The sequence below is a fragment of the Blennius ocellaris genome (genome assembly GCF_963422515.1).
Source record: "Blennius ocellaris genome assembly, chromosome: 20".
Classification (NCBI taxonomy): domain Eukaryota; kingdom Metazoa; phylum Chordata; class Actinopteri; order Blenniiformes; family Blenniidae; genus Blennius; species Blennius ocellaris.
The window spans coordinates 10,792,608-10,807,070 of NC_137669.1; the positions used below are offsets into that span (position 1 = coordinate 10,792,608).

A 14,463-nucleotide genomic window follows, 5' to 3' on the forward strand; every position below is an offset into this window, starting at 1 on the left:
TGAAAGTGATCATAATTAGATGATTCGTGATGGTTAATCTTATTGATGTGTTGAGTTTGCATGTTCTCCGTGAGCTTGCATGTTCTTGACACATAAAGTAGCTTAGTATACAATAATCCAAGTTAGGAAGCAAAATAGGGGTGAGTGTGTTGTCTGTGTCGGTGGTTATCAGCCCCTTTGTGTTGTTCCTCCTGTGATTATGCAGTGACCTGGTCAACAATTAACCTGCCTCTCACCATGTGATGACTCTAACACTCTTATCTAACACTATTACCACTACTAAACTATAACCACTATTGTCACTAAATATAATGGCTAAAGAATTCCTGTACATGTTCATCCGTTACATTATGCATGGAAAAAGCTTGAACTTTTTTTCATACTTTCATTATGCATTATTAAAAAACAACACACATGGCTGTCATACCTAGCTTCGCTTAGATCAGGTAAAATAATGACTTCTATTCACAAATAAATGACTAAATGAATGACATTCTTTGACACACATTTCTATAATCATCGAAATACCACTGGATGCATCATATAGATTGCATGTGTGCAAGAGATGTTGGTGATAGGAGGGCAAATGTTTCAACAAGCTCCATTTTGCCTCCGAACACATCAAATTATCCTGAAAATTAGTTTGTATATTTTAAATTAATACTAAAATGAAAATAAATGTAATGATCTTTTATTCTTGTACAATAATGAGAGAGACTATCACAGTTTGTACTGTCCTTAGATCATATTTCTTCAGCTGTAGGCAGAGAGGTTACATCATCTCGATGTTATGTTGTCCTACTAAAAGCAGTTTCTCTTGTTTAAATGGTTTCTGTGTCAGTTGGTGCCAACAGGAAAGACCCACCGAAACACAGGATCAGAATGTGGATCAAGAAAACGTTGTGTCTCCCTCTGAGAAGGAATGAAAGGTATGGCTGGCCCTCTCTCTCTCTCTCTCTCTCTCTCTCTCTCTCTCTCTCTCTCTCTCTGCAGTGGGACTCTGCATACTTTGGGGACTTCCTCTCCTTCGACCTCCCTTCCTCGTTGAAACTCTGTACAGTTATTTCTTCTGCCTGCTGGTAATGGAAACCTACTGAACATTGTATCGTATCCCTCCCGGCCACACTCCTTTAAATCTTCATACATTTTTGGATTCATGAACACAAACACATAATAAAACGACAAACCTCAGAGTTGAGTAATTGCACTTGGTGAACGGCAGTTGTTTCACTGATTAAAGGGTTAAACTGTAAAAAGGCACAAGACGTCCAACCTGGTTGAAAATCCAAATTGAATTGCAAGACTCCGCATTTATAAAAAGCAATCACATTTTTATGAAATTGAATACTCACCTCTCAAAAGGACGGCGCTCACGTCGCTCTAAACAGCATAATAATCACAGGATGTCATCTTGTTGCATAAGATCTGGGTTTTGCTCTGCTTTTCTCACTCTTTCTCCCCTTATCTTCGTGATCTGCTTTCCTCTCCATCTCACTGCAGGTAGTCTCACTGACGGTCGATCATTAACTATGAAAACTACAGCAGAGAGAGAAAACACCCAGGCGTGCATTTTTAGATAAAGATCTCCACTATAAACATTACTCTGTCCAACCACAGAGCACAGTAAGAGTGCGAGGGAGAGGGAGCGGATCATTGAAACTTAAAAACACATGGAGAATGTGTGTTTGAAAACTAAATGCTTCTCTCAAGAGATTTTGAAACAATGACCGTTATATAAGGTATTCCCTACATCAACTGTTTCTACCCAGTGGGGGGGGGGGGACGGACAACTTCTTTCCATTGCAAATCAATTTCATTAACGCTTTTGTTCGGCAGTCCACCTGGAGGAGTAGTCATGCATAAAGGAACATTATTTACCACCTGCTTTAAGTGATAGTTTACCTGATCCTGCAGCATTCACATCTGCCCTGGCTCATGTGGACAAAAAAACTAAATCTAAAAATAAGTTGCTACATTTGTTTGATTGTTGACATAAACTAGTTGTAATTCAGTTTAGGTCAATAAAACACGCTATCATTCAGATTCTCTATTAAACAGTACAGTCATCTTATATTCACCCATCAATCTTATAATTCATCCAAATTAAGCCAAGAGCTGGTGGAACCGATCCCTGCTGACTGCGACAGGATACACCCTGGAAAGGTCACCAGTCGATCGCAGGTCAAACGCAATCTCATTTTCATACCTACGGGAAAAATTTGAGTCACTGATCAACCTCAACATTTTCTGGACGTGGAAAACAAACTTACAAGGAGAACAATCAAATTTTGACAGGGAAAAGCCCCCAAGACCCGATGGAACTGGAGATTTTGTGTGAGGCGAGAGCTAACCACTCCACCACTTTGCGGCCTTAATTTGTTAAACCATAATTATATGGCTTTAAATATGAGTTTAATTTACACTCTGTGATGGATGAGAAACCTCTGAATGGGCGTACATCACTGTTCTGTCGTTGGCGTTGGCAGGGAGAGGCTCCGGCCTCTAATTGAGCTAAAGGGAGTAGAAAAGGTAATGAAATGCATGGATAATAAGATGCTCGTGTGCTCGTCACAGAAGCAAAACAATCTGTTCTTAAGTTTCAAAGATTTCAGTGGGGTGGCTGTGACTCAGAAGATGAAGAAGAAGCTATAACGTTAATGCACAAGGTTTCTTCAGCAGAAATCCCCTGCAGCGGCTCGAGTATGATGGAATGAATATAAATCTGTTTGACAACAACTAAAATAATATTTAGTCAAGTTAGAATGCTCATCATGCAAAATACAGACTGGAAAAGCTCAGTTCATGCAGCAGTATGAGAATTGCATGATGGACAGGATTTAAAAGAGGTGTGTGTGTGTGTGTTTTGTGTTGTATGTGTGTGTCTCTTTGCTTACATGTTGTGTTGCCTTTTGTGTTTTGGAAATGGTGAGCATGCTGTCAGCACAGTATACTGTATATATTCATTTGATCGAGTGGGGTGGACCGCTGAAATGACAGCATAAGAAAACTACCTGGTGCAGAATACGGTCAAAATCACACTACAAGCATATTCTGGATGGTATTACTTAAATGTTTATTTAAAAGAGCTGTTATTCGCATATTACCCCAGCAGAACACTTTGTTCACAGAGTGCTGCTTACTGAAGGTTCTTAGATTCTGTAAAAGAAGAATGGGAGGCAGAACATCCAGCTCTCAGGCTCCTCTTGTGTAGAACCGGCTCCCAGTTTCAGTTAATGAGGCTGACACAGTCTCGACTTTTAAGGTTGGACTTAAACTTTTCTATTGAATAAAACCTACAGTTGGGGCCGGTTGAGGCCAGCCTGACCCATTTTCTAGTAAACCTGCTGCCTTGTTCAGCTGTTAAAATAAAAGGTTTTTTTTCATGCTATATAATTGACATTTTTACATTAAAAAAACCAACATATTCGTGATTAAGATTATATTATTATAACTTTGTAATTCTTCCTCTTCTTATATGTAGCTTTTGTCTAACTCAGGGTTGTGGGGTGCACATTTACACGACACTTATGGGTATTTTTAGTAAATGGAAGGAAACGATAGTTCGCAGAGACCATACATGCAAACTCCACACAGACCTGAACTTGGGTCCTTCACACCGTGAGTGACTAAACCACTGGGCAACCCCCTGTTAACTGTAATAGAAGTCCTCTCTTCCTTTTTGTGCGGACATAGGCTAAAAAAAGACATATTATGCAAATCAAACGCACCCATTTAGCCGTGCATGGATATTTATATCAGATCCGAAGCACATGGTTCAAACTGCGTGTGCTTGCCAGAGCTCACGGCTTTGATGACGGAAACACGCTGGCATTACGCATTTGTCTTATGCGTATGTGTCGAGTAAGTCTTTGTGAAGAGATAAACCTGAAAAATCTCTTTTCGTCATTGTGCAACAACAGGTTGAACCAAGGTGTGCTCAGCCTGGGAAAGAGAGCAGGACGGCAGCCAGTTGGACTGGTAGAGTCAGCTGGCGATAGAACAGGCCCAGCGAAGGAAGTGAGTGGCTACTGTATCTAATGACACAAACACAAGCCTTGTTTACTCGCCTGCTCGGACAATACAATACTTTGATGGGTCCTCTTAAAGGCTGTTTCACCCACAGACACCGTCCTGGGTCACAACCGCAGGTTATATATGTCACATTTTGAAGGGAAATAGAATTAAGAATAAACAAACCATTCTCTATCTGTTAAATGAGTGGAGTATAAAAATATGTATTTAAAGAAAGTGCAACAAGTAATGTTTATTTTAGGGATTGATTGCTTTCTTTTATTTTTTTGGGAGCTCTGAAACTATGAGTTAAGGTGCTGCAGATGCCTTCAGGAATGCAGAAAGGAATTTAACAGTTAGTCGTCGTTTTCTTTGTACCTGTTTCTTTAAAATTGCATTATTATAAATAGACACAGAAACAAAAGGGAGGTATGCAGAATTGCAGTAGTGTACTTTCAAAGCCTTTGAAAACATAAATTGTGATCCGAATGTGCATGACTACATGAGCAATGTCATACAAATCACTGCATGAGAACAGTGGCTTTGTCTAATTTGACTTTGTTTTTGAGCTTTCACATCATGGTGATATTTTGAAAGTGATGGAATACATAAAAAAATGTAAACAAGCACAACTACTGACACACTCACTTCTTCTAAATAAGACATTAAAAAACTATTATTTGTCCAGGTGTTCCAACAAACAATAAATTATATGTATTTTATTACCTTTAGTATAATAAAGCTTTTATTTTATTTATTTTCCTTTTCATGCCTTTCCTAATCACTTAGTTTTAATGTTTTCATGCATTGTGAATTGCCTTGTGTCTGAATGGACGTGTAAACAAATGGACCTTGCTTTGCCTAGTAATAGTGCATGGATAGATTTCCTTCGAAATATCCCATGCATTCACAGAGGTTTTACATGTTAACGTAAGCTTAATAACTTTAGAAATAAATAGGTGCTGTGGCACTTTACACCATCTGATCACAAGATAGAACCAGAAAGAATTAATAGCACACTTGCTTTCTAAGATTTTAGAGAATGTGAATAAAATGCCCCAACATGGCAAAATCTTGAAATACATTTGTTTCCGTTCTTTATAGACAAGTACTCAATTACTGATGAAAATCACTTAATAGTTATCATAAAAGAAACAAAACAAATCAATGTACTCTTTCTTGGGAGCTTTTATTAAATCAAACAGTGCAGTACACTTGTGAGAATGTGCACACAAACCAATTTCTTTTGTAGATTTTAAGACACCGTTTGGGTATTTTGTGATATTTTTGTTTAATTCTGTTGTGATTCTTCTGTCAAGAGTTCCCAGCTGTTATTCGCCGGTTGTACTGAGGAGGGCGCTGCTGCACTAACATCAAGTTAGCACGCGGAGTAGAGTAGAAGAAGATGTTGCCAGCTGCAGTGAACGTCACCGAAGAAGAAGACGAAGAAGACACGAGCACTCTCATGTAATCATAACATGACCAAGGTTATCTTCGAGACAGCGGAGAGAAATGTGAACAACATTTGACCATTTGTCGAGAACGGAGTGTCGTTTCATTTGGGTGAGGAACAAAGTTAGTGTCGTGTCTTTGTGAGTCAACCAACCGGCGACCGGCATTTACGAGCTAACACGTTTAGCCTCTTAGCTAACCTGAGTGTTCGCGAAAGTGGCAACAAACTCAGTTTTGTTTTGTTTTTCTACTAATGTCGAGAGAAGAAACGAATCGCAATGTCGCATCTGGCTGCCTCCTGCTCAAGTAGTAGTGATTTATCTTCGTTCTGCCTCTTACTTGGAGTCCTATTGAGGGCCAATGTCACGTTTTTACCTGACATGAATGGTCCATGTTACCAGATGATTCTACGCCGAGGTTCGTGAGTGATGATCTCCAAACAGGTGTATTGAAACCTTCGATCTGCTGCTGTATCTGTTAAGTACAATTAAACTAGTAAATATATACACCGGGATTGTTCACCTCTGATCCTGCTTGTTCTAGATCTATGCCTGCAATGATGAAGGGCATGATTCGTGTATATTGAAGCCGGTAGACCTCTAAAACACAGGGCGGTAGCTTTCCAGGACCAGGATTGAACGCCCTGATGTGAATATAAGTTGTCGACATGTGGAACTAAAGGTGAGGTGCAACCTGATTGTTTACACGTGTCTCCAGGTCGCCATGAGCATCCCCAGTTTCTTGTCCACCACTGCCCGAAGCCTCAGCCATAGCCTGCTCTCTCCTGCCCCCGGCCTGCTCTGCTGCCGCCTGCTGCCACCAAAGTCTGCCTCCAGGTAAGAGTCGTCCTGGTTGTGCTCTCGTGGCTTATTTACTCTGTAGATCCAAAGAGGATAACATGTCATTAGGGACAGAGGTCATAAAACTTTATGATACTGGGGGGGGGGGGGGGGGGGGGGGGGGGATGCTTCAAGGGTACCAGATTCTCATTATAAACCTCTTAGCAATTCATGTTGAATGATGAGGGTCAATTTATGTGTAGGCGCTCAAACAGTTTTTAACTTTTACATATTTAGACACGCGACATCATTTATTTCTGTCCTACTTGACTTTTAACAGGCCGTGAAAACTTCTCATTATTTTCCAAATACCTTTTTTTTCTCCAATGGACGAGTATATTTTTAGAGATTGGTGAAAAAACTAAACATGATAGACTTTTTTTGTTTGAATCTATCTATCTCATTTGTATATCTTGTTGTTTGTATTGGCTCTTAAAAGTCCCGTTTGCCACCAGGAGACAGAAGGCAATATGTTTGTTACCCTTCATCTCACAGACTTGTTTTTACTGTTAGTCCATCTAAATGTACTTCCAAGGTTTGATTTCTTCTCTTATGTGTCACTTCACACTCAAAGTGACCAAAAAAAAAAATATATATATATATATTTTTGAGGATTGTGTTGGTACTCTGTACATGTACAATCTGTCCTTTCTTCAAACAATACTGACTAAACTTTGATATGTAATACGATCAACACACGTGTCAATGTTTAAGCTTATTAGCCGTAGAAATATTTCTTCGCTGTTCCATGAATTCATTCAGAGCAATGATTAACAACATTTAGTCAATAAATGTCCTTACTTCTAAGATGCTTGACACAGTTGACTTAGCCTCGTACCTATGTAATGTAAAACTTTGAGCTTTTTAACAGATATCTTGACAAATAAATTTGAGTGTTGTTATTGATATTTTCTGACTAAAATCCCTGAAATGTTATTTTCACCCACTCTTACCTTCATTTTTTTTTTTTTCAAACTCGCAGTAGTAGGAAGTCAGCAGTTTCACGTTAACTCAAAACTACCCACAAAACAAATGGAGCGAGGGAGAAAACCAAAAAAGTTTTCCTCCCTAAGGGAAGGTCAAACTCCACTTGCCAGTTTAATGCTCTTACATAAGCGAGCAACTCCGCTCTTCACTTACTGATTAATAATGGCTCATGTACAGGACAACTGACCAGAATGTGTTTTCATGTTTGAAGAAATATGTCTTCTCGAAGACAAATGGACCACCTGGAGAGGACGGCAAGCAACTCCCGGCAAAATGTGAGTTTCTACTCTTCAGAAACGGCCCCGCCGACCTGCACTGCCTGTCCTGAGATTATTAACCGGCTCCTGAACTTTCCGTCGCTTCAATGCGTGTCTGTGTCTGACGCCAGGCTCTGTATCCGGCTCGAGTCTGTGGGATTACAAACGAGTCCGAGACGGTAAAACGATTTGAGGATAGCAGTCCATCCTGATTTTACCTTCAAAGCGGGACAATGGTGAGTAGAAGAATTGAGAATTAAGACAAATTGCACTCTTCTTCACTGCTTTGGAACTGTGTTGGTCTTTTACCTTGTAAATTGAGCTCCTATAATGTAGAAATACACAAAGTTGTTTTCTGGGTGGACACTTTATAAAAGGAGGAATACGTTTCTGCTTACAAACTGGCCTTCTTCTGACGGCATTGACTGGATTTATTTGGACGTTGTGACAACAGCGAGAGACTGCAGTTAAACACTGTGTGACATGCTGGTGAAGCTTGTTTGTATTTGGCCGGTTGTACTGTATTTTATAGTTTTGGAACTGTCTCTCGGGCAGAAAGGGCCATTATATTTGTACTTCAGAGCTATAAGTCACTGCGTTTCTCTTTGACACAGGAAAGGAGTTTAATCTGACACTTTTAGCGGCTCCTTCATATTTGCCTGCAGTGATCCAACGTGGCCACCTGGTGGCAGGAGAGTGTCAGATTTGTCTGTGTGGGCATTCGATTTCTTTCAAAACTTTTTGCAGATGGCCACACTTGCAGATCTATTTTGTGGCATTTTCAAGCAAAAAAAAAAAAAAACCTGAAGGAAAGCTGAAATCCAGAAGCAGCGAAGTAAATTTCTCGCTGCTCGATGTTCTTGGATTGACTCATGTGCTGGCATCTTTGACTTGAAACTCGGATTGCTTCTTCTTCTTCTTCTTCTTCTTCTTTTGACTGATGCCTGACATCAAGGAGTGTTTTTTTTTTTATCTTCTTGTGAGTCTTTTTCGGATCCTAATATCCAAGTCGAGCAATTCTTGGATGAACGCAGACTTCTTTTTGTTCTCTCTGGAGCGCCGCCAGCGTTCACTGGCGTGGCACGTGCACGGGCCCATACTGTTGGTGGGCGGCGGTGAGAAATAGACCTGGCAGCCAGTTACCCTGCAGTGCCCGATAATGAATGTAAATAGATGGAAATCCTTGAGTTTTTCATGGTGGGGTGGGGGGGGGGGGGGGGGGGTTGGAGGGGACGGGGGGGAGCAGTGTTGGTTGTAAGTCTCCAGGTGGGAGTGGAGGAAGAGGAGAAGGAGGTGGTTGGAACATATGTGTGCATTTTCACAGCGAATTCATATTTATGGTGCCTCTGAGGGTTGTGGAGTCAGAGTCTCTGTCTGGTGGAACACTGGGTCTTTGTTTCGGTGGAACATTAAGACCTACTGTCTCGCATTGTTGTGTTTCCTCCGCGGCGACTCCGCCGCGCTCTCCGATTGGCAGATGGCACCGCGTCGAGTCGCCGGGACCGCGGCGCTCCACTGTGAATAAACCGAGCTTAAAGCAGAGCGGCGCTCCATCTGGTTTTATTCTCGCTCTGCTTTCTGGAACATGCTTCCCTCCTTGACGAGGTCAAAGGTCAAACGCCTGCACTGACACACTGACCCCCAGTCCTCGGTGGGTCTCTGTTGAAGTGGCTATTGTTAGAAAGTGTGAACTGTCAGTCACTATGGTCAAAAGTGCTTTTGGGGGGGGGGGGGGTGGGGGGGCTGCATTATTCTGATATATTTGATTATATATATTTTTTTTTTACTTGATAAAACACACACTCATCCCCTGTTCACATCTTCTTATATTAGTAAAAAAAGAAAAGAAAGAATCAGTAGTAATCGTTCTGAAAGGACCAGATAAAACAAAAATCTATCCCATCGAGCGCTTCCCCTTCTTTCAGTACGTTTCATATCACAGTCACCCTTTAAGACATAAAGCCGGTTCTTGGCTTTAAAACCTTTTTTGGTAAATTTCATTGCAGAATGCAACTTGCTTTGATTTAAGTAAATCATGAAATTTTAGTATTTGTGATTTAGAGGCTCAGTGTATTAATATAATCTCTATAAACTGCTTGGTTTTGCTTCTTTTCTGCAGCAAGTGTATTTTTTGGAGATTTGATTTTGTATATATTTTCAACTACTTATACACAATAAGAGATACAGGAATTATTGTTTTTATGCTTCTGTTTGTTTTTATAAACAAAAAAAATAAATATATGTACCAGTGTCGCTTCAGCAGAGTTTATCATCAATAAAATCAACACATTTATGGCTAAAGTTAATACCTCTAATAAAAAGAAAAAAAGCACAGGAGACCTCCGTTAGTTAATCTTTCCTCTGCAGCTCTTCCTCCATGTCACAGTCATGTTGTTCTTGTTCTTTTTCGTGCAGGGTGGACTTCTTCATCCCCGGTGTGGAGAAGGTGGGAGGTTTCTCCATGTGCTCCAGTCCACGTTTGCTTCAGCAAGAGGGGGTGATTGAACTGGCTATTAAATACGCCAAACACCCCCCGGCCCACTGGGTCCACACCACGGTGAGTGACAATGTCCCACTCTTTGTCACGTACAGATATAAAAGGTTATCTTATTGGCCGATTTAGAATGACATGTGGTTTATTGACCAGAGGAAACGTTTCGGCTGGTTAACGAACTGATTATAATATAGTTTTGATTGTCTAAGTAGTCGATAAAGAGCAGGAGGTTTAATTTTGTCACGTGTACCATTACTACACAACACAAAGTGTTTTTTTATCAGTGCATCTGCCAGAGAAACGTGAATTCTACTTTCACAAACACTTGAGACCAGATTTGTTATTTTTTCTTCGTAGCCATATTTAACACGTTTCACCTCCTTTATTACAAAAGGTCAACAAACTTAAATATGTTTAATTTGTATAGAAATCTATAGATTAAAAAAACGGCTGAATGGAATAAATTTCCTGTATAATATCTACTGATTGCGCGTGTCGTTAGTTATGTACAATATCACAATCAAGCATTTTTTATTATTATTTTCAAGCTGAAAGCATCATTATGCTGCAGAAGCCATTAGTGCAGTAAATACTTTGTCAAAGCGATGGATTAAATCGTCGTACAAAGTTCTAAAACTTGCAAGTATTCATTTCGAAGCAACAAGTAAAAAGGTAGAATCGACTAAATTGACCATCTGTTATGGACTTTATTGTCATATTAACACATTGAAGGCTGAAGCGGAATAAAATACAGCAACGAGAGAGTAGAAGACGTATTAAAAGTTTGTTAAGAGCTCAGTTGAGTCCAGTCGACTCTGTTGGCCTGTATTACAATCTGTGGTGTCTAAAGAAGACCACCTGCCTTCAGCGGTCGAACCGCCACAGAATAAAAGCTGCTCCTGGGTCTGGTGGTTCTGCTCCCGATGCTCCAATCATCAGTTAGCAGTTTGGTTTAAAAAAAAAAAAAAGAAGAAGGATATGTGTGTCAGTAACAGTAAAGTTACTTGATGCCTATAAATAACCATCTGTCATCCACACAGCTGTAAAACAGTTTGGCTGAGGTGTGTGTGTGTGTGTGTGTGTGTGTGTGTGTGTGTGTGTGTGTGTGTGTGTGTGTGTGTGTGTGTGTGTGTGTGTGTGTGTGTGTGTGTGTGTGTGTGTGTGTGTGTGTGTGTGTGTGTGTGTGTGTGTGTGTGTGTGCAATGATAAGAGTGATGCAAGAAGACAACAAGTGGAGCAAAACGATGAGGGTGTAAAGTCATGGCTGAGGTGGTGAAGAGATTGGAAATGAACATTGCAACATAATCACATTAAGTGTCGGGTGACGTCCACATAGTGTGTGTGTGTGTGTGTGTGTGTGTGTGTGTGTGTGTGTGTGTGTGTGTGCAAAGCTGCAAACGCACACATGTAAAAAGTTGGGATACATTCCAGTGAAACCCCAATTTCACCACTTAAACCTTCACTTTTTATACCATCGCGACACTGATAACCAAAAGGCTTGCGGCTGTTTATAAGCTCATCAAGATGTTCAACACAAGACCCACGTTTCCAGACGTTTGGCTCACACGTTCACTCTCAAGGGCAAACGGCTTCTATTTTGGGGGAGTGAAGGTCAAGGTCAGAATGGCGTGAAGAGGTTCCTCCCGGTTGGTGAGCAAACGCTTTGCTTTGCAGCCGCCTCCTCGTGCTCGAATGTGTCTGCAGCGTGTGAAGCGGTGGAGACGAGTCCATGAGGATCACACGCCGAGGTGTTTTGGCAGCATGAGTCTTGTGTGGTTAATCAATCTTCTTAAGTTAAGATAAGTTGGAATTTGAAACCACAAGACTAATGAAGCCAGTGGAGAATCTGCAGGTAATCCTGTGATCGAACATTCTGTCCACAGCACCTGCTCGTCAAGTACTACGCTCTCCCCTTCGCTGCTACTTGTATTTCTGCGAACAATGTGTCCCTTCTCTTTCTGCAGCCCAACCAATTTGTTTGCGGAACGTGTGTGTTTGATGATGAGCCTTAATAAACAGCTTTTGAGCTCCTGCTCCCTGTGTAAATAAGTAAAAGAAAGTGGCGTGTGCAGCTTGCCGGCGTTCTGAGACTCGCGGCTCTGGGATCATTTGATGATCCCTTTGTTTGCTATTGAGCCGCAGGAATAGTGTTGGGACCGTCGCGGCAGATTAGCAGTGCATGCATTATTATGTAGAAGTGCGCTCGTGTTGTGCAGAAGCAGATGAAGGCGTATTTACCGCTCCTTCCCATTTCAAAAGACCTTTGCAACCAGTGCAACCGCTTCCACCGGAGCCATTGGTTGGCTGGCGTAAAAACAGCATTTCTCACTTCCTGAGGGAAGTTTCACATTCACTGGCGCTAATGTATTTTTCAGAGATTTAATATTTCATGTCGCAGAAAAGGTATATTTCAGCTGCTTATCAGAAGGAAGTATTTGAAGTTTCTCTGCTTCACAGTCGACTGATCTTTTATTTAATTTTTTTTCATTCTTCACCCCCTCAGTGCACAGTCGGCTCCAGTGTGGCCATGCGCGTCGGTGGAGACTTCTTCTTCGATCCCTCGCCGTCTGACCCCTCCGTGGATCTGCTGCTGGTTGCTGGTGGGGTCGGCATCAACCCGCTGTACTCCATCCTGCTGCACGCCGCCGACCTGCTGCATCTCAACCGAGCCGCCAACGTAGGCTCCGCCCACCTCTGCTACAGCGCCAAGAACAGTCAGGAGCTGCTCTTTCAGGTGCGTGTCCGCGGGACGCTTTCTGCCAGGGCGTCCACTTTAAGGGAGGGGCCGCATCGCAGATGTAGTACCTCCCACCTTCCGTGTTCCCAGAGCTCCATCATCGAGGCGTGTCGGGAGTTCCCTGACAAGGTCTCCTGCGACTTCCACGTCACGCAACAGAGCGCAGATGTTGACTCACACCTCCAGCCATTCATCAACCGTAAATAATGCCTCCACTCCTTCCTCTGCTGAGCCCAGTGTGATTGAGGGGCTGTCACGTCCGCCACGCCGCTCCCTCTCTGTTGATTTATCTGCGTCATCGTGTAGAGCAGCTTTGTCAACGGCACGAGATTCTTCGTCTTATTTCACTTTCTCGCCCTTCAGGTGGGAGGATTACCGAGGAGGAGCTGCAGACTCGCGTTGACCCGCAAAGGACTTTGTGTTACCTGTGTGGACCCCCGCCCATGATCGAAGCCTTTTCAAAAGCCCTCATGGACTTCGGCCTCCCGAAGGACAAAATCCTATTTGAGAAGTGGTGGTAGGACACCGTCGCCCCACCCGCCCCCACCTCCACCCCCCCTGCGCGTCCCAACAAAATCTAAATGAGTTGCCCTCCTGCCCTGTATTCCTTTCGCGAGTCATCAGGGGTGAGGGGACGATCGCGAAGCAGAGGGAATGGAAAGCAACAGAAATTTCCCAGTGATCCAGATATTAATGAGCAGATGAGGAAGCGTTAGTGGCGGTCCCTGCTGCCGCAGCACCGATCCGCCGGGACCGCCCACTCCTCGGCTCACGGCTGACTCACAAAGACAATAGAGATGAATTTAAACTTCCTGTGATTTAAACTCTGCAGCCTGAAGCGGGGAATGGATATATTGTTATGTAAATGTTACATAGCTTCAGCTCCAGTTTCATTTGTGACAAGTACTTGACTTGCCCGAAGGTAAACCAGTACTTTTGTTGTTTTTTTTGCTTTTTTGGGGAGTTTTCACCTTAATATTTGCACTCATCTATGCAAAAGCAATAGTGTGGCTTCTTTGAGAAGATTGATTTGCTCTTATTTAACTTCAAAAAAAGCAATGAGGCTCCCGAAATGTGAAGCTGTTGCTTTAAAGCCTCAGGAGGATCAAGGTTGTATTATTTAACATTGTACATGAGTGCTTAGTGACCATTCTTTTATCACAATACCTCAGCTGATTTTTAAAGCTGTTTTTTTTCTGAAGTGTTCTATTGTGTGTGTATATGTACACACACTTACCGATACTTTTGAAACTGTTTGGCGAATGAGCTCGACTGAGTTGCATCGGCTGCTTTTCACATTTCACACCCCTGAGTGTATTTTTAACGGAACTTGACAATCTCCCACATTCTGGCAAACATTTCACCTCTTTTCACTCATCCATCTCGTATAGTCTCTCCTTCCGTTACACACACACACACCCACAAAGCGGTTTCTCATCCCGGGGTGGAGTAAGTATCCCATGGTGCCCTGTAATGGAGCCTCCAGGTGGTCTCTGATTGGCTCGGATCGCTGAACATCCCTCGGAGATGGTTGCAAGCGTCTTGTTGCCGTCTCCCTGCGGGGGGGTTTGTGCTGTTGAGACTCATTTTTGAGTTGTTTCTGCATTTTCTTCCTCATGCGAGGAAAAGTGTTTATGATGATGATGTGAGAGTCAAAGGAAATAAAGGAAATCGAGTCAATCTGGT

At 42.2% G+C, this 14,463-nt stretch overlaps 1 protein-coding gene across 1 annotated transcript; it reads left to right on the forward strand.

Annotated features, from left to right (window-relative positions):
- The first annotated feature begins 5,439 nt into the window (after window positions 1-5,439).
- On the forward strand, window positions 5,440-14,421 carry oxnad1 (oxidoreductase NAD-binding domain containing 1). The gene is given in 9 exon segments (XM_080516587.1): window positions 5,440-5,574; window positions 6,181-6,299; window positions 7,501-7,564; window positions 7,678-7,734; window positions 7,736-7,782; window positions 9,962-10,103; window positions 12,544-12,774; window positions 12,868-12,976; window positions 13,141-14,421. Coding segments are annotated over 8 exon segments (921 nt in total). The 5' UTR covers window positions 5,440-5,574; window positions 6,181-6,186; the 3' UTR covers window positions 13,299-14,421.
- Window positions 14,422-14,463: the final 42 nt, after the last annotated feature.